The sequence below is a fragment of the Oryctolagus cuniculus genome, chromosome 3, assembly GCF_051225735.1.
Source record: "Oryctolagus cuniculus isolate XC-2025 breed Fujian yellow rabbit chromosome 3, ASM5122573v1, whole genome shotgun sequence".
Taxonomy (NCBI): Eukaryota; Metazoa; Chordata; class Mammalia; order Lagomorpha; family Leporidae; genus Oryctolagus; species Oryctolagus cuniculus.
Window position 1 is genome coordinate 28,069,146 of NC_142869.1, and position 22,681 is coordinate 28,091,826.

A 22,681-nucleotide genomic window follows, 5' to 3' on the forward strand; every position below is an offset into this window, starting at 1 on the left:
GGGTACACAAAAACCCAGCAGATGTCCACTTCTTATCTGTATTCAGCAAAGTGATAAGGAAACTCAGACTCATTTTTCTCATTTCAATAAATGAGAAAGTTGGAGTAGACAAAGTTTTATAGTCTCACCTGCCCTCAAATTTTATGAATCTATGAGGAATACATCACTTATATTTTACAGATGAAATGAATTTGAATAAAGGTAAAATTATGGAATGAAGTATCTTATTGAAATATTTATCCTATTTAAATTAACAATAAGCATCCTGAGTATAATTCTTTATGTTGAAATTTTTATATTTTACATCACTGTATACAATTCTGTATCAATAACACCAATACCAAATAACTACTTCCAAATATCCGTTTTGTATACATTATTGTACTCTAGAACCAATATCAAAGGTTAAAAATCCACAGCACAAATTAGGACTAGTTTCAGTTTACTTGACAGTAAATAAATAAAATATTTTTCATATTATAAAAGAGAAATGCTATTAATTTTATAGAGAATTGTTCAATATTTGCTTCCATGTTAGTGAATGTATATATTTTTATTTAATTTCATTGAATTGCATAACTTTAAGGACTGAATAGTGAAAACAGTGTCTATTTTAAATTTATTTCATTTAGTGAGAGTTCATCTTCAAAATGATTATCATACCATGAATACAATTGAAGAACTATAAGTGTAAATAATGTTGAGTTGAGATGACAATACTATATATATATATATTTTTTTTTTTTTTGTAGGAAGCTCTGATAATGGCAAGTATGGACCATCCACACCTAGTCCGGTTACTAGGTGTGTGTCTGAGCCCAACCATCCAGCTGGTTACCCAACTTATGCCCCATGGCTGCCTATTGGATTATGTTCATGAACACAAGGATAACATTGGCTCACAGCTGCTGCTTAACTGGTGTGTCCAGATAGCTAAGGTAAGTGCTGTCATTCCCTGTGTAAGTGAAATTTCTCTGCTTATTCTAATCTAAAACAGTTTAGATACAGAAAGCATGTCAAGTCTTTCAATCAACAAAATAGCCTGTTTTTGCTATATTGAAAGATACGTATAGAGAGTTACTGACATACAAATGACAGATAAAATACGTGCTATACAAGCATCCTTAGGTATCCATTAGAGGTTATTGTGGGAATTCCTGGACCCCTATGGATATCAAAATTTTAGATGTTTGAGTCCTTTATATAAAACAGAATAGTCTGAACATTTGCATGCAGTCTGTGCACATCCTATCTCTGTACTTTAAATCAGCTCTAAATTGCTTATGATGCATAATAAACTGTAAGTACTCTGTAAGTATTGTAATATTGTATTTTTAGGTGATAATGACAACAAAGTAGTCTGTACAAGTTCAGCAAAGATGCATATTTTTTTCAAGGATTTTAAATCCACAGTTGGTTGAAGCCCTAGAAGTAGAACCATGTAGATACAGAAGTCAGCTGTACTTAGAAGCTTTTGGATTACCGTACTTTGTCATTGAAGCTATAGGCCAAAACACGTAGTTTACTAGTCATAGAGGAAAATGCCTATATTAGATTTCTTGACTTTTTCTTCATTTTAGTATAGTCCGGTTAACAAACACAACCAATAAAAAAGAAGGTTGAATTCTTAATCATTGCATTTTTAGATGGTTTTGTTACAATGCCCTGTGTGCTTAACTCTTACTATTACAAATGGTCAAAGTCTAAACATTTCCCTAGACATTTCAATGTTTTCCATTCATTTTTAATGATTGGGCTTTGGGTATGACACAGGACTCAGACATGCAACACACATGAGACAAGTGTTCTGGTGCAATCGGGGAGATGGCTCTGTGGTGACATAGAAAACATCTAATTTCCTCTCAGGCACTGTGGCTTGAGGAGTATTACCAGGGTTATCTGATATTCCCACTTTTCAAGAGGGATAGAATTATGGATTTTTGTGTGAATTCTTCCAACTTAACTCTTAGCTCAAACTTTTGAAGCACTAGGGCCTCAAAAGAATCCATGTTTTGTAGCCCATCATTGTGTAACCTCTGAAAAACATTCTTTACATTCAAAGATACCATTTATGATTACATGCTCTGAGAATATTTCTGAAAATTTTCTCTTCAAAGATAAATAGGCTGTAATTAGTTTTAATTTACTGTATCAGCTGTTTGTTCAATCAATATATGATCTGACATTTTATACATTCGATTGATAATTTTCACCTTTACATTTGTATAACATAAGTTTCAAAATGTTTACCCAGTGGTTTGGGCCTATTTACTTTTATAATCTCTTACTGAGTAAAGATATGTTATCACAAAGAGAAATTTCATGTTCATCTTAAAATGTAAACCCAAAAAATTACTTAAGGGACAGTCCTAGTATAGTTCTATATCCTGTACATCTTAATTTAATTTCCTTGTGGACTCTGTATTATGATTTTGTGAATATTATGTGACAAACTCTCAACCGTGAATATTCTTTATAGTTATTAAATTTGAAATGTAACTGTTCAAAGGCTGATTTATTTTATCTGAGAACTTCTATAATTTATAAGGTGAGCTAAACATGCAATAGGAATTTTAAAGTCATTCTAGCACTGAAACTAAAAACAAAGCTAAACTTCAAAGTTCTTAGCTATCTGTGTATTCTGTTATTTCCTTCACAATTAGGTTTTGTCCTTATGGATTATGACATTAATATATCATTTATGCAGCACTCTACATGCTAATTATAGAAACTTTTGAATGTATTGAATAATCATCTTGTTTTGCACCATTTTACCTTGAAAATGCCATCCTCTCTGCTTAGAAGTCGTTTGCCACAGTTCCTTATTGTAAACTTTATTTATTTATTTGAGAGGCAGACAGAAGAGACAGCTTCATTCTGCTACTTCATTCTCCAAATGACAACTGAGGCTGTGACAGGCCCAAGCCAGGACCTGGGAATTTAATCTAGGTCTCCTAATTGAGTGGCAGGGACCCAATCAATTGAGTTATTGCTGTTGCATTAACAAAAAGCTCGTGTAAGGAGCCAGAGCCGGGGATGGAACCCAAGTGTTGCAATATAGGATGCTGGTAATTCAACTTAACCTTGACCACTACGTCAAATGCCTGCCCCTGAAAGCTTCCTGATTCACATAACCTGGCCTTCTTCATCTAGTAGCACTAACTGGGCTTCTCCCTTTAGAGAGCCTTCCCTAGTCAATTCTTCTTCCCGGGCAGAAGTAACCTCTTCTATGTCTGTATTAACTTTGATAGTTAATATCTTGAACACACTTTTATTATTTAAATTCACACAATGTGTTTACATCTTGCTGACTATAAAGCACATTTATTTAGTAATTAATTCCTCAACAACTGTGTATGGACATCTACCATATACCTGAATCTATGCTAACGGGGGATAGAAAAGGTTAAACAATATCCACATGAGCCTGTTTCTCTCTGTACACCGTGATGAAAACAACTAATTATAGAATTAAATATTCTGGTTTGGAATTTGAAGAAATTAAATTATAGTGCAGAACTAAGAAGAGAACCCACTAAGTGGGAGAAAACTTTGGCTATAAATGTCTATTTAAGCAAAGAATGGGTCACAGAGGCCAATACCAATATGGGTATGGGGACTATATGGGGACTATGAAATTTATTATCCAAATGGGACAGATTTATTAGTTATACTGTGGATATCCCAATAGAACATGGTTTTGATAATCCAATTTAGCATAAAATGTTTGGGTTTTTATCAAAAGTGCATTAAGAATTTGTTAAGGGGTCTGACATTGTGACATAGCAGATAAAACTGCCACCTGAGATGCCAGCATTGCATATGGACACTGGTCCAAATCACAGCTGATCCACTTCTGATCCAGCTCCCTGCTAATGTGCCTAGGAAAGTAGCAGAAAATGGCCCAAGATCTTGGGCCCCTGTACCCATAAGGGAGACCCAGAGGAAGCTCCAGGCTCCTGGCTTCAGCCTGGCCAGACCTGGCTGCTGAGGCCATCTGGGGAAAGAACCAGTGGATGGAAGTCTCTCTCTCTCTCTCTCTCTATCTCTCCCCCCACTTTGTCTCTGTAACTCTGTCTTTCAAAGAAATGACTAAATCTTTCACAAAAAATTAATTATTAAAATATTGTAACTTGGAATTGATATAATACAATTCAGGGTCAAAAGAGATCTTATCAGTTTCTTATGGTGATCGGGAGGTAGAGACAATATAAAGATGGAAATGAAGACTCCAGCTAGGAGTCTGGGAGCGATACAAATATTTCATCCGTAGTCCAAATATATAGAATTAGGGGGAGGTAAGGACAGAAGCTGGGCTGGAATGATACTGTGAAGGAGGACCACAAGCCACGGACTGAAGGCTGCCTCGAGCTGGAACATTCAGGGAAACACACGCTTCCCTAGAACCACTAGACATGGAACACAGGCCTGCCCCTACCTGGATTTTAATCTGATTTTGAGTTTCTAAACATTAAAGCCCTAGAATAATAAATATGTATTGCTTGGAGTGACCAGATTTGTGGTAATTAATTACAGTAATAGAAAACTGATACCCTTCTTACTGTGAGTTATAAAGATTAAATAAAATCGCCTATGTGAGGTTTCTGGCGCAGCTCTTGCAACATGGAGTGTTTGAAGACAGTCTACCCTCATTAACTGTACACTTAGAAGCAGCAAAACAGAATTATCTAGGAAATGTCTGTAAAGTAGGAGTAATATGGTCAAAGACAACTGTTTTTGCATAGAGATATTTCAGTGACTTAGATAATTCTTTTTCTTTGCTTCTAGTTCTCACCAAGAAAGGCTCATGGGAGTATGTGAAATATCAACAAAATTGATGTTGTAATCACTTTTATTTTGGTTGCATCCATTTTTGTTTGTTTTTACACAAAATGGGGAGGAGTAAGAAACAATTATCATGTAAAATAAATAATGGATATTTGTGTTATACCTGTGGGAAGCTTAACAGTATGCAAAATAAATATTAATTATATCTAACTATTAAGCACTTATTCCATACAAGGTACTATTCTTTGTATTTTATATTTGTGAATTATTTATCTCATTACAAATCTATGGGGTAGATGTTAATATTCAGTCCATTTCATGAATAAAGAAAGAAAGAGAATTTAAGTAACTTGATTAAAATATCACAGCTAATAGAACCAGTAGTTTATGTGATCATTACATATAAATAGCTAAATATTTTTAAAAAATTTCATCCATAGTCCAAATTTTATTTCCATTCTTCCATAGATTTCATTCCATAAATTTTATGTAATAGAAAACACAAATTTAAATACTAAGATAATTTGCTTATTATAGGCAGCCATATCACACTACATATGCTCCATTTAGAAATGGATTTAATTTGGTAAGCAGAGCAGAGCTTGTTATTATTTAATGTTCATGTAATACCATATGCCATGTTGGTACTTTATGAATCCAAGTTAGCAATGGGGAAAATTTCTTCTTTCACAATCATTGTTAATGAATTAGGCAAATAGTTTGTAGGAAATAAATGAGCAATTCTGAACAGTGTTTGGACACTTAGAATGAAGGAACTTCATGGTAAATAACTGAATGATTGAGTGGATGTGGATCAAGCACGTGTTATACATGTGTCGTCTGCTTGGTCCTTCAGATGTTGTGTTATTTGATCTTTACTACAGCTGTAGAAGATATGGCTCATTACAGGGATACTTCAAAAAGTTCAGAGATGTAGAGTAAAAAATAAAGCTTATTTCAAAATATCTACATACAGGAGTCTTCAAAAAGTTTAAGGAAATGTTATTGTAGGAAAACTATGTATAGATTTTAAAATCGTGTTCCAAAATAAATTTGTATGTTAATTCAATTTTGCTTATTTATTTATTCATTTATGTTTTTATATGTGTGGGGGAGAGAGAGAGGGAAAGGAAGGAAGGGAGGGAGGGAGGGAGATGGGAGGTACTCCCATCAACTAGTTCACTCCTCAAATGCTCAATGATAGCCTGGGCTGGACCAAGTCCAAACCAGGAGTTAGGAACTCACTCCAGGGCTCCCACAGCGGGACCCAAGTACTTGAATCATCATCACCTACTTCCCAGGCTGTGCACTAGCAGGAAGCTGATCAGCAGCTGAATTCAAACCAAGGTATTCCAGTATGGGATGTGGACATCTCAGCTGGCGGCTTAACTGCCATGCCACATACCTACTCCTTTATTCCATTTTTCTGTGAACATTTTGAAGTATCTTTGTATCTCCCCAGTGTATACAGGATGAAAATATAAAGTAAAGTATAAAAGGACACACTGAAATGTTGATGCACCTGGATTCCAAAACAGGTAACTCTGACTCCTCAACAAGGTCTCTAAACTCTGCACATTTCCTTTCCATACATCTGCACATCACTGCAGCTGTAAGTGGCTTCCTTTCTTTCCACAGATTTCTAGATTTGAGGAGTAGAGAGAAGCATAGCATTCTATCTCTAGTTATGTCATGCACAGGGCCATAAAAGAAACAAATATCAATCTTTAATAATATTTTGTATTATCTTCATGAGAACATGAATGATGGAGGAATTGTTTCTATTGTTCCAGAAGCAATGAAACAAGCTCAAAACCATTCTGTAAACTGCCATGGGTCATACGTACTAATCACTGTGACACTAAAAATTAAGAATTTGAAAGATTTAATTTGCACTGGTTTGTGTCAAACCCCAAGGCACTAGAACTAGACTCCCTGGGTTCAAGTCCCATCTCAGTCACTATTAGCAGTGAGGCCTTAGACAAGCTAGCTAATCTCATGTCCCTGTAATGGAAGCAATAATAGAGATTATTTCAGAGTAATCATGTAGAAAATATTTAATATTATTATATTTGTAACATGCTAAGAACATTGCTTAGTATAAAATGAGAATGAACACTAGATTATTTGGATAATATCTAATATGATAATATAAAGACACATCCATGTATAGCTAGGAAACTCTACTGAGGAAATTTTTTAAATACCTGACTTCTAAACCCCAGTTATAAAAGATTTAGCATCTGTTCTTAGGCCATGAGGGTCAGGAGGCAGGAGGAAATCTCACATTTAATATTTAATATATCTGATCTTTGGAAGAAAGAACTTGGAATCTCCCATCCTCGTGTGCTTTCCACTCATTTTTCTAAGAACTTGTTCTACTTGTGCTTATAACCTAGCTTCTAATTTTCATATTAGAATATTAGGTTATTGGAGCTGGCACTGTGTCACTGTGGGAGACATGGATGAAGCTCTTGGCTGCTGGGTTTGGACCTACACAGCCCCAGCCATTGTGGCTATTTGGGGAGTGAACCAGCAGGTGGAAGATCTCTTTCTCTCCCTCTCTCTCTCTCTAACTCTTCCTTTAAAATAAGTAAATCAATCTTTTTTTAAAAAAAATAATTAGATTATTTTTAATATTGATAAACATTATCAGTGAGCTGATCGGGGGGTAATTCTTAGATTCAGTAGTCCTTTAATGAAGAAGAGAAAAGAGAGAAAATTCTGACATTTCAGCCTCAAGCTTGGAAGGTATATATTGGTTTGATTTCCTATTACTACGCAAAGTTTACTCCCTGACTCTTAAGAAAAATATTATTTATACATTGTTGTTTTTGCTGTCACTATATTTTTAAAGCCCAAAACCTAGAATGTAGGCCACTATTTGTTTTTTCAGAATCCCAAAACCTCCTTCAGAGCCTTCCTGACCTGTTTTACTTGTCATTTTCTTCTGGTGCCATAATTGATTTGCAGTTTAATTCAAGTATAGGATCCCCAGGGATTTAAGAAACTTAGATAATTTATATATTTTATTTGTTTTAAAAGAGAGAGAGATGCAGAGACACAGAGATCTTCCATTCGTTGATTCACTCCCTGGGCCTGCAAACGTCTGTGCTGAATCAGGACAAAGCATGAGCCTGGAACTCAATGTGGATCTCCCAGACTTGAGTGCCAGGTGCCAGGGACCCCAGTGCTTGAGCCTCACCCCTGCCTCTCAGGGTGTGTGTTAGCAAGAAGCTAGAAGGGAAGTGGAGCTGGGACTCAAATCCAGGTCCTCCAAAATAGAATGCTGATGTCTCAAACAGAATCTTAACAGCTGCAACAAATCCCGCACACCATCCTCAGCTTTGTTGGTAGTTTGCCATTTAATCCAGTTGAAGGGAGAATGCTAAAGATATGTCAGTGCTCTACTGTATCCTCCAAGATTATCTATAGATTTCCTGATTAAGCTGTAAACTGACCCAAACTTAAAGTTCTTTCATAAGGAAATCGAAATAGGAATAGCTCCATATTTTAAAGAATTATAATTAACCTATTTTAACTAAAATATTCAGATTGGTGATTTTTTTCACAAATAGCAATAATTCAGTAATATTTTTGCAAGTAGATTGATTTGACATATGTATTTGCTGGGAAAACTTGTATTGCCTTAAGAGTCAATAGGATTTTTAGGCCAGTTTAATAGATTTTCTCAGTTAACATTGTTTTATTCCTTCCCTGCTTCACTTTGTTAATCCACAAATTATTTCTCTTGTCCATATCCTATTTTTAAAAGGAACTAGCAAAAATTGATATTTTTTTGGCCATGGAAGGGTGTCTATGCACCTTATTTTTCTTGCCATTGGTGGAAGTGTGGGATTTGTTTTAAAAGTAAGCTAAAAGAGTACCTTCTCTCATTCCAAAAATGTAGTTGACAATGATTGGAAGGAAAGCATTTTCCTGTATTAAAGAACAGATTCCTCTTGTGTATACAGATGTGATGTCTTCCTTAAAGTTTGACTTGGTTACATGAGCAGAACCTTCATTTACTGTCTTTCTTTACTCCTTTAAATATTCTTTTAGCCAGCCCTACACAGAGTAACAGGAAGCTTTCATTTCCCATTTGATACAGCCATTTCCTTCTGTGTGAATGAAAGTGAGAATAAAATCTGAGTGGTGCCTGGTAAATGCATGAACTGGGAATTCACATTTGTGTGTTATTTTTTGTGAAGACCAGACTCCATGGGTAGCTATGGACTCAGTCATGCGCAGAGCACTAGTAACATAAGAGAAAAGAGAAAAGGGCATTAATTTTTATATTTAATAAGATGATAAAGATTTTTAGGACTTTTTAAAAGTGTGTGAATACCAATTGATTAAATGGATTCTTTGGGTATGTTTTGGATCAGAGAAATGCTTATATTTTATAAAGGCAGAGAAGAAGATTAATATTGAAATTAGAAGTCATACTAGTAGAAGCATAGGCAAACTTTGTTAAATAACTATTCAAAATTAAAATTAAAATGAGATTATTTTGTAGTCTAATAACTTTTGGAAGAAACAAGAATGGCAACTAGTGCTTATACTTTTACTAGTTATTTAAATTTGAATTGCATGCACTGACGGATTGTCACTGGATCTTTTTAGAACATTTAATTATTTGAGAGAGATAGACAGACGTGTTTTTATCTGCTGGTTCACTCCCCCAAATGCCCACAGTGGATCCTCACTGGGGCAAAGCTATGAACTAGGAACTCAAATCAGGTCTCCCATGTGGGTGACTGGAACCCAATCACTGAGCCACCACTGTCGAATCCCAGGTCTGCAAGGTCAGGAAGCTGGGATTATGGGCAGAGCCCAGACTCCAATAAAGCTACTCCCATGTGGGACACAGATGTCTTCAGTGTTGTCTTAACCACCAGGCCAAATGCCCACCTAATCACTGGACCTTTTGAGAAAGTCAGTGGTGTTAGTCACTCAGGATAAATATATTCAGTGACTCTCACAGGGTCATAATGCAAACTAATATAAGAATAAGGAACTAAACTAAAAAACGTGGATAAGTCCTTGAGTACTTCCTAGAGATGCAGTGTGTAAATTTTTTCATTGGATAGCATAATCAGTGAATATTTGCAGAAATCTGTACATTTCTTTTCTATGTATTTTATTTATTTATATTTTTAAAGATTTATTTATTTACTTGAAAGGCAGAGTTACAGAGACATAGAGGCAGAGAGAGAGAGAGAGGTCTTCCATCCTGGTTCACTCCCCAGATGGCCACAATGGTCAGAGCTGATCCAATCTGAAGCCAGGAGCCAGTAGCCTGTTCTGAGTCCCCCTTGTGGGCACAGGGACCCAAGGACTTGGGCCATCTTCTACTGCTTTCCCAGGCCATAGCAGAGAGCTAGACAAGAACAGCCGAGACATGAACTTGTTTCCATGTGGGTTGCTGGCACTGAAGACGGCAGCTTTACCTGCTTTGCTAGGGCACCAGCCCCTATCTACTTATTTTGGCAATTTAAGAATAGAATGATATTCCTTCCTCCATGCTTCCCTACCTCTCTCCTTTGCTTCCTTTCTCTCCTCTTCCTTTCCCTCCCCTCCTCTTCCCTGCCCTCCCCTCCCTCCTCTTCCCTGCCCTCCCCTCCCTCCTCTCCTTCCTCCTTTTCTTTCTTTTCTCCTTCCTTCTTTCCCTGCCCTCCTCTCCCCTCCCTTTCTCCCTCCCTCCCTCCCTCCTTCTTTCCTTTGTTTCTTTTTTCTTTTTCTTTGTCTTTGAAATAACATATTTTGATTTACATTGCAGACAAAGGCTTAATGTGCAATTATACAACTTGCAAATCATTGTTTTCCTGCCTTTTTTTATTGGATTGTGAGTTTTACTCCTTCTGGATCTAACGTCAATGGGTAATCTGTTGGGTGGCTCTGGGATTTTCACTGGACTATGTTAGGCTTTGCAGGGGGTGGGGGATGGGTGGAATGGCTCTCTCTATGGTGAACTTGGCCTAAGTGACCAGGATGACAGGTCCTACTTCATGCAATTCACCTTGTCCATACAGACTAAGTTCCTACAAACCCTTTTCTTATGTTGCTCAGTGCCCCAGAGCCTGGGACTCCATCCATACACTATCTCATGCAAGGCCTAGCCCTGCTCTGGGTACAGAGTAAGAGTAGGGACAGGGGTTTCCCCATCCCACCCCCAGGTCCCTTCTAGAACCCCCACCAGTGAGTCCACTTCCCTCTTCAGTCTTGGAGAACCAAATTTTCCTCCATGTTGTGGTGTTCAGCCTCTTCCACTATTCCAGCATGTGGAAGTTCCAGCCTCATGTCCACTTCTAGAAAAAATAAGTTAGTTTCTCAAATGACACAATGTTAGTAAGGCTGATCTATTGAGTGCTTGTGCTTCAGAATGGCAATTTCACTTACTTTTTATTTTTTAAAAATTATTTATGGGCCAGTATAGGATGTAGTGCCGACATCCCATGTGGACACCAGTTCAAGTACCGCTGTTCCACTTCCAATACAGCTCCCTGCTAATGTGCCTGGGAAGCAATGGAGGATGGCCCAAGTACTTGAGTCCCTGCACCCACGTGGGAGACCCCTATGAAGCTCCTGGCTCCTGGCTTCAGCTTGGCCCAGTCCAAGCCATCCTGGCCATTTGGGGAGTGAACCAGTGGATGGAAGATCTCTCTCCCTCTTTCTCTGTATCTCTGCCTTTGAAATAAATAAATACATAAATCTTTTTAAAAAATTATTTATTTGTGTTCTAAAAGTCAGAAAGACAGAGATTTCCCATTGTTGATTTATCCGCAAAATGCTCACAACATCTGGGGCTAGGTCAAAGCCAGGACCCAAGAACCCAGTTTGGATCTCCAACTTGGTTGGCAGGAACCCAACCACATGAACCGTCACCTGTTGCCTCCCAGGGTACACGTTAGCAAGAAGCTGGAATCAGAGCAGAGTCAGGACTGGAATCCAGGTACTCCAATATGTAATATGTGTGTTGCAAGCAGCACTATATCCAAAGCCCACCCCTGGAATTGTAATTTTAGGTTCTATAGTACAAAAAAATTCTTAAAAGTCCATTTTAGATAGCAAGACAGACTAGAAACATGTGGGCTTTCATGTTCATTCCAAACCAGCAAACTGAAACACAACTGCTATCTTAATAAGGTGTTTTACTGTGTACACAAAAGGAAAGGAAAGCAATAGAAAGTTGGCATGTCTTTCAGTCTGTCTCTCAGTCTCCTTCACATTCTTTACTTCTGCTTTTCAAGTACATAAATAAAATTTTTAAAAAAGAAAAAAGGATGCCAGCGCCGTGGCTCACTAGGCTAATCCTCCACCTGCGGGGCTGGCACCCCGGGTTCTAGTCCCGGTTGGGGTGCTGGATTCTGTCCCGGTTTCCCCTCTTCCAGGCCAGCTCTCTGCTGTGGCCCAGGAAGGCAGTGGAGGATGGCCCAAGTGCTTGGGCCCTGCACCCACATGGGGGACCAGAAGAAGCACCTGGCTCCTGGCTTCGGATCAGCGCAGCGCCGGCCGTAGCCGCCATTTGGGGGGTGAACCAACGGAAGGAAGACCTTTCTTTCTGTCTCTCTGTCTCTCACTGTCTAATTCTGCCTGTCAAAAAAAGAAAAAAGGAAAAAATTGACATGGGAAGAACTCAAACAATCTCTTTGTGGAGCTGGTGAATCTTTAAAAATGATTATCAAGCCCTGTGAAGATTTTGATGCAGGAAGAGACCCAAAAGATCATCCAGTTCAGAGATTCTAAATGTCCCAAAGGGGTAAATTTGGTTCTTCATGTGAAACCTTAGTTAAACTCTGAACCACACCAACCTGTCACTGCAGCAGCAAGAGGGCACTGAGAGGGCTTTGTGGAACCCCGAGGGCTCGCTTGGTAATCACAAGGCCGGCTCTGAGACCATCTAATGCGCTTCTGTTGGAGGTGGGGAAGCTGAAGCTTAAAGAAGCGGCACAGTCCATTTACGAACACAGTTCTTAGTGAGAGTGGCAGGATATGAATTCATAGCCTTCCCTGCCACTCGCATGCCCTAGTTTCAGTTCACTGACAGCCAGCAACACTCCTGAGCCTCAGTTCTGCAACATGTACGGACCCCTGATTTGCAAGTTGAGTAGAGTGACTGACTACTTTAGTCTCAGAAAGACTTGGTGTAAAATATGAGGTCACATATTTCTTGTGTTAATTTTTAAAAAATATATAATGAACTTTTTTCCACCTATAGAATTTAATTGAGAGGCAATTAGCATATTTTTGCTCCCATATACTTCTGTGTATTTAAATTTATTGTCCTAAGGTTTTTATTTTTATTTTTTTTAAATCCTCCCTTCCCTCCAATGGTTTTCCTTCTCAGTCTTTCTATCAGAATGTCTGATAACTTTGCAACCTCCCAGATTGGTGATAAAGCACCTGGCTGAGTTTGAATCATGTTTATCCCTCCCAGAAACAATCTCATGCTTTTTATTTATGTGCCAAATTCCCATTGCCTTAAAGGAGGATGATCTATAAAAGGTAGTAAGGGATAAAAGAGAGTCCTGAAACTACCAGATGAAAAGGAAGTTTATTGAGGCAGTTTTTAGAGCACAGGTCCCAGAATTGCACTGAAGGCTTAATTATTTCCTGGGGTTTGCATGAAATATGAAGGTCTCTAACTTAGAGATGAAGTCATTTAGGTTCTTTCTTGTCTAACCTATAAAATAGCAAGCTTCCCTCTTGCTTTGTTTTGCCTGTGGCTTTGTTTGGCATGCTGAGCACCTCCAATTCTGCTTGTAAGTTACTCCTTTCTGTAAATGGCAAACGTTTTCATTCAGCTCCCATACACATCTGGAAAGTAAAGAACTTAATTTCTTCTGTTTTCAGTGTAACTAGTTCTTTTAATGTACTTTTTTGACAAAAAAATAAGAAAGCTATGCAATCCAAATGGATTAAATTATACTTCATGTGTGTAAAGTGTTCACAATTACATTTATTTGTCATGACTATATGAGGATTGGTATTGTGGTAAGATTTTAGGAGCACAGTGATTTTCTCAAATGCAAAATCAAAGTGGCAGGAGTGGCATATCTAGTTTATTGCTTCCCTATGGCTTGCGTTTCTAAAACTGTAGAGGTAGATGAGTGTTATAATATTGCTGTCCAGAAGATGTGTTATATATTCATGACCTTTAGATGCATGTATGCAATGCTACTTTTACCATGTATTTCAAGATGTTTACAGTAATTCAGATAGATAGGACTTGCATTTTTGCTACAGATAGGAGAAGCAAAGAATGAGAACAAGTGATTTTCTTGCAAACAGAGAAGCCACGGTGGGAATGAAAATAAAATACAGATAATTTTTTCCACACATGACCATTATCCAACTTTCTCCTTATAGTTCTTTTATAACAATTTGAATAAAGTACTTTTTAATTAATTGTAGATCCATGAGAATTTCTTAAAAAAAGAAAGAGATTCCCAGTTTTTTTGTTTGTTTGTTTGTTTGTTTTTACCAAATTTCCCCAGTGATAACATCTTGCATAGCTGTAGTACAACATTACAATCGGGAAATCAACACTGTTACAGCCCAAAGAGTTCATTCAGATTTCCGTAATTTTACATGAACTCATTTGTGTGCATGTGCATGTAATTCTATGTAATTTTATCACATCTATAGATTCATATAATTACTATCACAGTGTACATAGGGAACTATTTCAGTATTTCATGCCATCCTTTCATACCCACACCCATCTCCTACTTTAATTGCCTTCAAGTCTTGCCAAGATCAATATTTATGATTTTGATTTTTAAATATCTTCCAAATTTGTGTTTTGTATACTAAAATGAACATAGAATAATCTGGATGCTGCTTGATTCTAGCATCAATAGTTTGACATTCTCACTTGAAATGACATCTTTTAAAGATTGCACAATAGCTTGAAGCACAACCTGAATCTATGCAGTTATGTAATGGGGAAAGAAGGCAACAACAGAATCAAAGAGGTAGTAATAGATCCTCTTACAATTTACTTAGTGGGGACATCTACACTACTGCTTCTGCAACCTCTAATTACCATAGAAAAGTGGTTAAGCAGGTCACTGGCTGCAGAAGAAAGATAGCCCAATCAAACCCAGAAGGGCATGGAACCAGTAGGGGAGAAAATTAGGTTAATAATGAAGACAGGCTCAAAGTGATTGAGAGAAGTAAGTGGAAGTTTTATATGAATCTTCTCCTTTCTTAGAAAGTTCAAAAAGTTTGAATAATTCTCTTTGTTATCATAAATGACAAAACAAAACACAGCATAATTTATATGTATGACCCCATATGCATATGCACACATAACATGCATGTCTGCATAAATATATGCATATGTGTGTATTAACTTATATATCTTGACTATTGATAGATGAGTAGGAAGAATTTGAGTTTTGACCATAGCTCCATGTCGCCAACATTCCAAAATGCTCAACTTAATAATGTATACAAGTACATGAAAATGAATGTAAGATTTTGCGAGCCACTATTATCATGTTTGGAAGTATCAAGCTAAACAATATTGCTTCAAATTTTGCTTTGCATCATGTAAATTTGAGCAATTAGAAAGGGCTTGTTGACAACTGTTTGTTATTTTTCATCAGGCTAAGTTGAGAGATGAACAGAATATATTTTAAGCTGGGGAGAGAAATGGTGAGCTGTGCAGTTATGAGAACATGAAGAAAAATGGCCATGGGTCAAGTATTTTATCCTTCATTAAGGAGTCTTTTCCTAAGCTCAGTATCTACCTCATCACAAAGTGAACAAAGGATGAGCTTAATGATAGTCATCTATCAGCCAGCCACGTTGTAAGCTTCAAGATCTTGCTATTCCCAATGCTCTATGCCTTGACAAGGCTAATTGTATAATTACAATACTACATCAGCCACTGCTGGTTCATATTCACTGGCAAGGACTGGAACTAGGGACTCTGATAATTACTGCCCCAAGCAAGTACATTAGCTTGAATACCATTTACTAATGGGCTGCTCTATTAGAAATTGTAGTACATAAGGTTTAAGCCAAGGATTTTGTTATGAAGTCCCTTGTAGATTAAATGCCAGCCTTAGTTGAGCCCAAAAATAAGAAATATTTTTTAATAAAATGAATGATTACTCCCTTGTATTTTTATGTCCTTTCTTGTTTGTATTAAGGTTTACCAAAGCTGTTCTACTAAAATAAAATAAATTTATAAAGCTTTAACACAGAATACATTAAATACTAAATAAGAATATTCTAAAACTAATTTCTATACAGGGGCAAAGATATTCATAAGTTATGGGATGGTTTCTTTGATAACAGTACTATTCTTAACCTGGGTGTTGGTTATACAGGTGTAATCCATTTGTGAAATTCCATTGAGCTGTATACTTATGATCTGTAGTTTTCTATTTTACTTTTCTATTAAAAATGTCAAGAGCCTAGCTGTCAATATTTTGCTGTAAATATTTTAGAATGTTTATTTCTTTAAAACTTTGTCATATAAGTCAGAAGATCAACTTGAAATGTCTCAGTTTCCATTATGAACTTTAAGAATGTAGGGCCAATCTGAATGTGGGTAATCCCTAAATCAAAAGTTTACAAATAACACATTTTTGGTGGGATTAGGAGAATTACATGATTTCCTCTGAACACCTGATATATGGCCAACCTTGACTGATACCAATCAGGGATTTTGGAAAAAGAAGTTCTCTTGTCATAGTTTGGTTTATATAAATCTACAGTGACAATTCACAACAGAACCAATAATGAAAAATAATTGACCTTATATCTCTTTAACTTAAGTGTTGTTCATGAAACAAGATCAATCTTCTAATAACAAAATTAACTAACACTTGCATTGGAGATGCACTTGACATTATGGCAAGGGCTTCATATGGAATACCTCTTTTAATTCTTTCATCAACGTTATGAGATGGGTATTATTACATGTTTAAATGAATTAATATATGTAATGAACCTAAAACTGCTTGACGTATGCTAGCACCCATAGTACCTGTTAGCATCACTTTTGTTATTATTGTTAATATTTTCCCATTTTTCATAAAAACACTGAGACGTACATAGGTCACATTATGTCTTTAAAGTCACCAAGATAATAAATATGGAACATGATTCTTCTCTGATAATCTTCCTCTCAGCTTTATCTAAGCTTTTCCAAGCACTGCCTCTCCATATTGCACAGTTCCAGAGATGGAGCAAGGCAGTGACTTCAGATTGATAGCACTCAGGCCTAACTGGTTCTTCATCTCAGATAATCGAAGGAAATCTTTCCTACATCCTGTCATATTCAGCAAAGTTTGTACCATACCTTAGTGGAGAATGTGGTAGAGCACAGAATATAATGTAATGAATGACCTATATGCTTTTATAATTCCTATGTTAGTCACAGCTATCCTTACTATTGCCCTACAATAAAATATTTCTGTTAAATGTGACTAAATGTGGTAATAGTTTACTCCATCACCTGAGTATATGCCAATATAATCCATTTAACAGCTGTGGCCTGTCATTTTATCACATCTTTTTGCAGTGGGACTTTAACTGGGTGGCTTCTTAAAGAACAGTGGTCTCCCTATGCTTGGTTTCCTGTTACAAGTACCCATGATCTTATTCACAGGTGCCTTGAGGTGTCTGGCCACAAGTTCTACACATTTTCATCAATCATTGAGGTAGAGATAGTGGAAAAGCCTTTAAAAAAACTTGTATACCCCAAAAGACTGGCTTGGAAAAGCATTATTGGAAACCTCTTTTAAATCAGATTGAAGATATTACAGCAGGGTCTGCTGGAGTCTGTCAACATTTCCATTATAAACCCATATCTTCCAGGTTTATTACTTGGCTGTGAAATTTTCCTGTGGACTGTGATACAGAATACAGAATTTCAGCCCAAAGCAATTTTTTTATCATTGCTCAAATATTGAGATTTTCAAAGATATGATTGTTTTGAAAAATACCACAAAAGTCAAATACTTTGGAGGACATCCTCTCATTTTAAGCCCTTTATGAAATGCAGCATTAAAAGCAATTTATTCCTCATAAGAAACAAAGAAATAAATTACTAGAATCTCAAAGCCTGAAGGGGAAATTTTGTGAGCCCACATAGATTTATATCCTATGATTTGGCTTCTAATTTGATATTTAGATTGAGATTTTTAATATTACTACAATAAGCTTTCAAGAAATTGGCACCATATGGGTCTAAAAGAAATTGAATTGTAGGCAAGGGAGAGTTATAATAAAGACTGAAAATGCAACCCACAGAAATGGTATTCTCAGAACTACCGATGCTGCTGCATCAGAGTTAACGCCGTGTTTTTTTGTTTTCCCTACTGGTGTGTGTAGGAAAGGCTGATAAACAATTTATGAAGTGAAGAAACATTGGAGCAGACTACTAGAATCAGGCATTTTATCAGCAAAACAACCCCTTTGCAATCCAATAATTGAATTTCTTGTCAACAGAAATTGCTACATTGTAAGGTCTAAATTTTTCTATCTTCAAAATACATATAACATAGGAAGGAAAAATGCGATCACCTTATTCTGCCTGCATACTCTCTGAATTCTTCAAATAAGAGTTGTTTAACGGGGGAATACTGTCTAGGGTGTGCTTTTCCCCACTGGGATTGAGTGAATCTAAAAATCTCTACTTTGAATCAGATAAGGTGAGTAAATTAACTGCATATCCTTGAAAAATTGTGTTTTAGGACCCCAAAGAGGTCACTCCTATGGGAGTGCTGGTAATTAATAATTCTGAAGCACATGAAAACGCACTCTTAAGAATATAAAGGGGACTCAATTTAAATAGAGTGGATTTTTTTTTTTTTAGCTAAGCAAAAGAATTTTACTACCTTGCCCACTCAGTCAAAGCTGTCAAATAAATCCTCAATTCCCTAAAGTGGTTTAAATAAAATTGAAAATACAAGTTTTCAGGACAACCTTTGACTTGCCTGCTATTTTCAATAGTATATAAATTCAGTAAGGTACAATATTAGAGTATATATGTGCATATCTTAGCATGAAAGTAGACATAAAGGACCGGGGGAAATAAATGTGGTATGAAATAATTAGGATTTTTTTTATATTGGTCATAACAAAGTGATCTTATGTGTTAACAACTGGCCAACATATAAGCCAAATAAAATCAGTTATAAAGTGAAATTATGAAAGCATATTGCAGATATTAATTATAAATAGTATTCCATGATACACTTAGATGATATTAGAGAGTTGTCTGTGAGATATGGGCATTTAAAATCTTTTGCTGGTTCTTTTTCTGATCTGGCATCCCAAATGCAAAATATCTATGTCCGGGGAGGCAGGCTGATTCCTTAGGGGGTTTTGATGAGGTATATAAATGATGATCTCAACAAAAGATCTACAGGTATTAAAAGTAGGAGAAAATATGGCTTCTACAATCACTTGGTGATGGATAAATGATTATGTTTAATAAAGTGCTTTTTGAGTTACTGCACCAAAAATAAATGGCAAAAATGCTAATTTACTTCCAATTCAGAGGTTAATGGACTCCTAAAGCATAAGGCTCTGACTGCATTACTTTGGCCTTTCCTTCTTATAAACAATAATTTCTGACTGTATTTTTAATAAACTAAGCCCTTTGGCATAGTAATGCCTTTATCTTTGTGTGTGTGTGTGTGTGTGCCTCAAGCGTGCAAATCAGGAATTATTCCGCTGTTCAACCTCGACCTTGGCTCCTATGGCATACTGAACATTAATAAGAGGAGTCATCCAAAGTATGGCAAAGCTATAGAAAAGAACCTTAGGAAGTCATTTGAATCACAATTACAAGGGATGCAGAAAAAAACAAGAGGGATGTGAAAGTTGGATTTCAGTTAGAACCTCCTCCCCCTTCTTTCACTCTACTGTGTCACAGCTAGAAGCCCAGAGTGAAGAGAGAGCTTTCCTCACTATTACAGACAAAGAATGTCCAGGGGAAGTCACACAAGACTGCCTCATTCTGATGCCCAAGTATTCTGGCACCGAGGAAACTATTCCAACAACCTGCAGGCCATGAGCTATGTTTGTCTTTCTGCCTAAGGCACTCCCCAATTATGTGTGCTATAAATGTAAGCAGATCTCCTTCCATAGGTAAAAGTAAAGGACCTGAAGTATGTTTTTCTATGCTCCAGTTTATTAAAGAGGATGAAGAGTTCCTGTGTGGAATGAAGCTAATAATTCATGATGGAACTCAGAAATCAAAAGAACCTAAGTAATGGTATCAATACTGATGTAAAAAATATGGACTCTGCCTCCCCCATTTTTAGTATCTTTAACTTTGATCTAGTTAATCTTTCTGAATCTCAGACTCTTCATTTGTAAAGTGGTGATGACACAAGTATTTCCCTGTAGAATTGTGAGCGTTAACCTAACTCACCATGTGTAAAGAAATTACATGTGTAGGTTAACCTGTGCAAAGAACTTAGTTTAACACAGTGCCTGATGCACAGTAAGAGTTTAATGATGCCTTTTATACATAGTGGGAAACTGATGAGCTTCACAATGATAACACTGATGAAACTGATACATTTAACAATTAGCACAAAGAAGTGTTAGAAAAAAAAAGAGGAAAATATACATCAGTGGAAGTTGCACAGTAATATATATATATGTGTGTGTGTGTGTGTGTGTGTGTGTGTATAAATATATAAATAAAACTCAGGGACAGCTCTGTGGCACAGCAGGTGAAGCTTCTGCTTGTGGTGCCAGCTTCCCATGTGGGCTCCAGTTCAAGTCCTAGCTGCTCCACTTCTGATGCAGCTCCCTGCTAATTTGCCTGGGAAAGCAGCAGAAGATGGTCCAAGTGTTTGAGCTCCTGCACCCACATGGGAGACCTGGCAGAAGCTCCTGGCTCCTGGCACTTGTCTTTGGACCAGCCCAGCTCTAGATGTTGCAGCTACTGGGAAGTGAACCAGTGGATGGAAGATCTCTCTGTCACTCCCTCTTCTCTCTCTCTAACTCTGCCTTTCAAATAAATAAACATATATTTTTTTTAAAAGAATACATAACTCATGTATGGATTTTAACAGAGCAAACGTGAAAGTTATTTAATGTCTTTTGAAAAGCTTTTTCTAATAACCCTGTATAGAAATCAAAACAGCTTAAATTTAATTATCTTCTTTGGTATTATCCAGAAACTTATTTTTTCCCATCGTGTGTTTTCCTCTTCCTGGATGCTTTAATAGAACTTAAATATCTTTTTGATGTATTCTATTACATCTTAATTATTTGTGCAAGTTGCTCTATACTACATACTCTTAGGAAAAGAGGTGCAGAATAGAGCAGAGGCAGTATACGCATCTATAGCCAGAATGAATTAATTCATAGAAAATAAATTCGTAGAGGTGGATGACCTACTGCTGGCGTGCACATTGATGGAACTGGGGCTGGGCCTTTTTATATTTTAGGAGGGCTAGGGATGGGAGTGGGGTGGGGGTAACAAGCAGAGGTGAATTCTTGGAATAGGTCTTTCAGGTGTGGGGCCTTGGGAACCTGGAAAAGAATGCAGGGTGTAAAGGCAATAGGGTGTGAGACCCAGTTGAGATTCAAGGGCAAGGAATACATTCCAATGTTAATCTATCTTTTGGGGAATGAGTGAGAATGGCTGAGGCTTATGTCTTTCTTCCATCACATACTTGCCTGTGGTTATACCACCCAGCACAGTGTTTAACAGAGAAGGGCTCAAAGTATGTGGGGAAAGATTATATAACAATATAATTTGAAGATCTTCAAAAAGTTAGTGGAACTGTATATTCTGAAAAAATGCATTATTTCAAAAATTTAATATCAAAATAAATTTATATTTTAATTCTGTTCTCCATGAACTTTTTGAAGTACTCTCATATAAGATACAAATATATCTCATACATATTAGCACATAGTTCAGGGACATGATCTGTGGGTGCTGGTATCATGATAATAGTACTTAATGAGCAAAATGAGCTTGAATTGTTTATACAAGGCAATAAATTTGATATCAGCAATATCACCAGGACTTACTAGTCTGGATCTTAATTGACATTTGGTATCACTTATGGGTATATTAGGATGTTTATAAGAAAACAATATATGAAATCAAGTATAAGTGATAAAGACTTTCAAAAACTTAAAAACAGTATTATCACAATGGCTACTGTGCTGAATGAATTGAGGCTATGTAAATAGCAATAAGCTATGGAAAGAACTTTGAACATTTAAGTTTTTAGGTTAAAAAAGAATTGTTCCACTGCTTGAAGAACATTAAATCATGATAAGGACAATGTGATTTTTTAAAGCCCCTATTTTTTTCAACCTTCTCTCTTAGACGGCATTACCTTTACACTAGAAAGGTTGGAGGGAGACATGTTTAGTATGACACCAAATCATCTATCTAGTGGACAGAGAAAATCACTCGATCCTTTAAATGAAGCCAGATGAATTATATTCCAAGACAACAGAACAATTTGTGGTATATCTTTTTTTAACAATTATTTTAGTTATTTTTAAAGATTTATTTATTTATATTTGAAAGTCAGAGAGAGAGAGAGGTCTTCCATCTGATGGTTCACTCCCCAATTGGCCGCAACGGCCGAAGCTGTGCCAGTCTGAAGCCAGGAGCCAGGAGCTTCTTCCAGGTCTCCTAGGTGGGTGTAGGCACCCAGGCAGTTGGGCCACCTTCCACTGCTATCCCAGGGCACAGCAGAGAGCTAAATTGGGAGTGGAGCAGCCAGGTCTCCAACCAGTGCCCATACAGGATGTTGGCGCTTCTGGCCAGGGTGTTAACCTGCTGCACCACAGTGCCGGCCCCAATTTTAGTTTTTTAAAAGACAGAGTTACAGAGAAAGTAGAGCCAGAGGAGAGAATTTTCCCATTCCACTGGCTTACT

The 22,681-nt window shown here is 36.9% G+C and overlaps 1 protein-coding gene across 4 annotated transcripts in view; it reads left to right on the forward strand.

Moving 5' to 3' along the window:
- Positions 1–22,681, forward strand: part of ERBB4 (erb-b2 receptor tyrosine kinase 4) — a 1,252,881-nt gene that overhangs the window by 1,083,194 nt on the left and 147,006 nt on the right. For all 4 annotated transcript variants that reach the window (XM_017343079.4, XM_008259104.5, XM_051849159.3 and 1 more), the window contains exon 20: positions 753–938. In XM_017343079.4, coding sequence (XP_017198568.1) covers positions 753–938 — 186 coding nt within the window. The remainder of the gene's footprint in view (positions 1–752; positions 939–22,681) is intronic.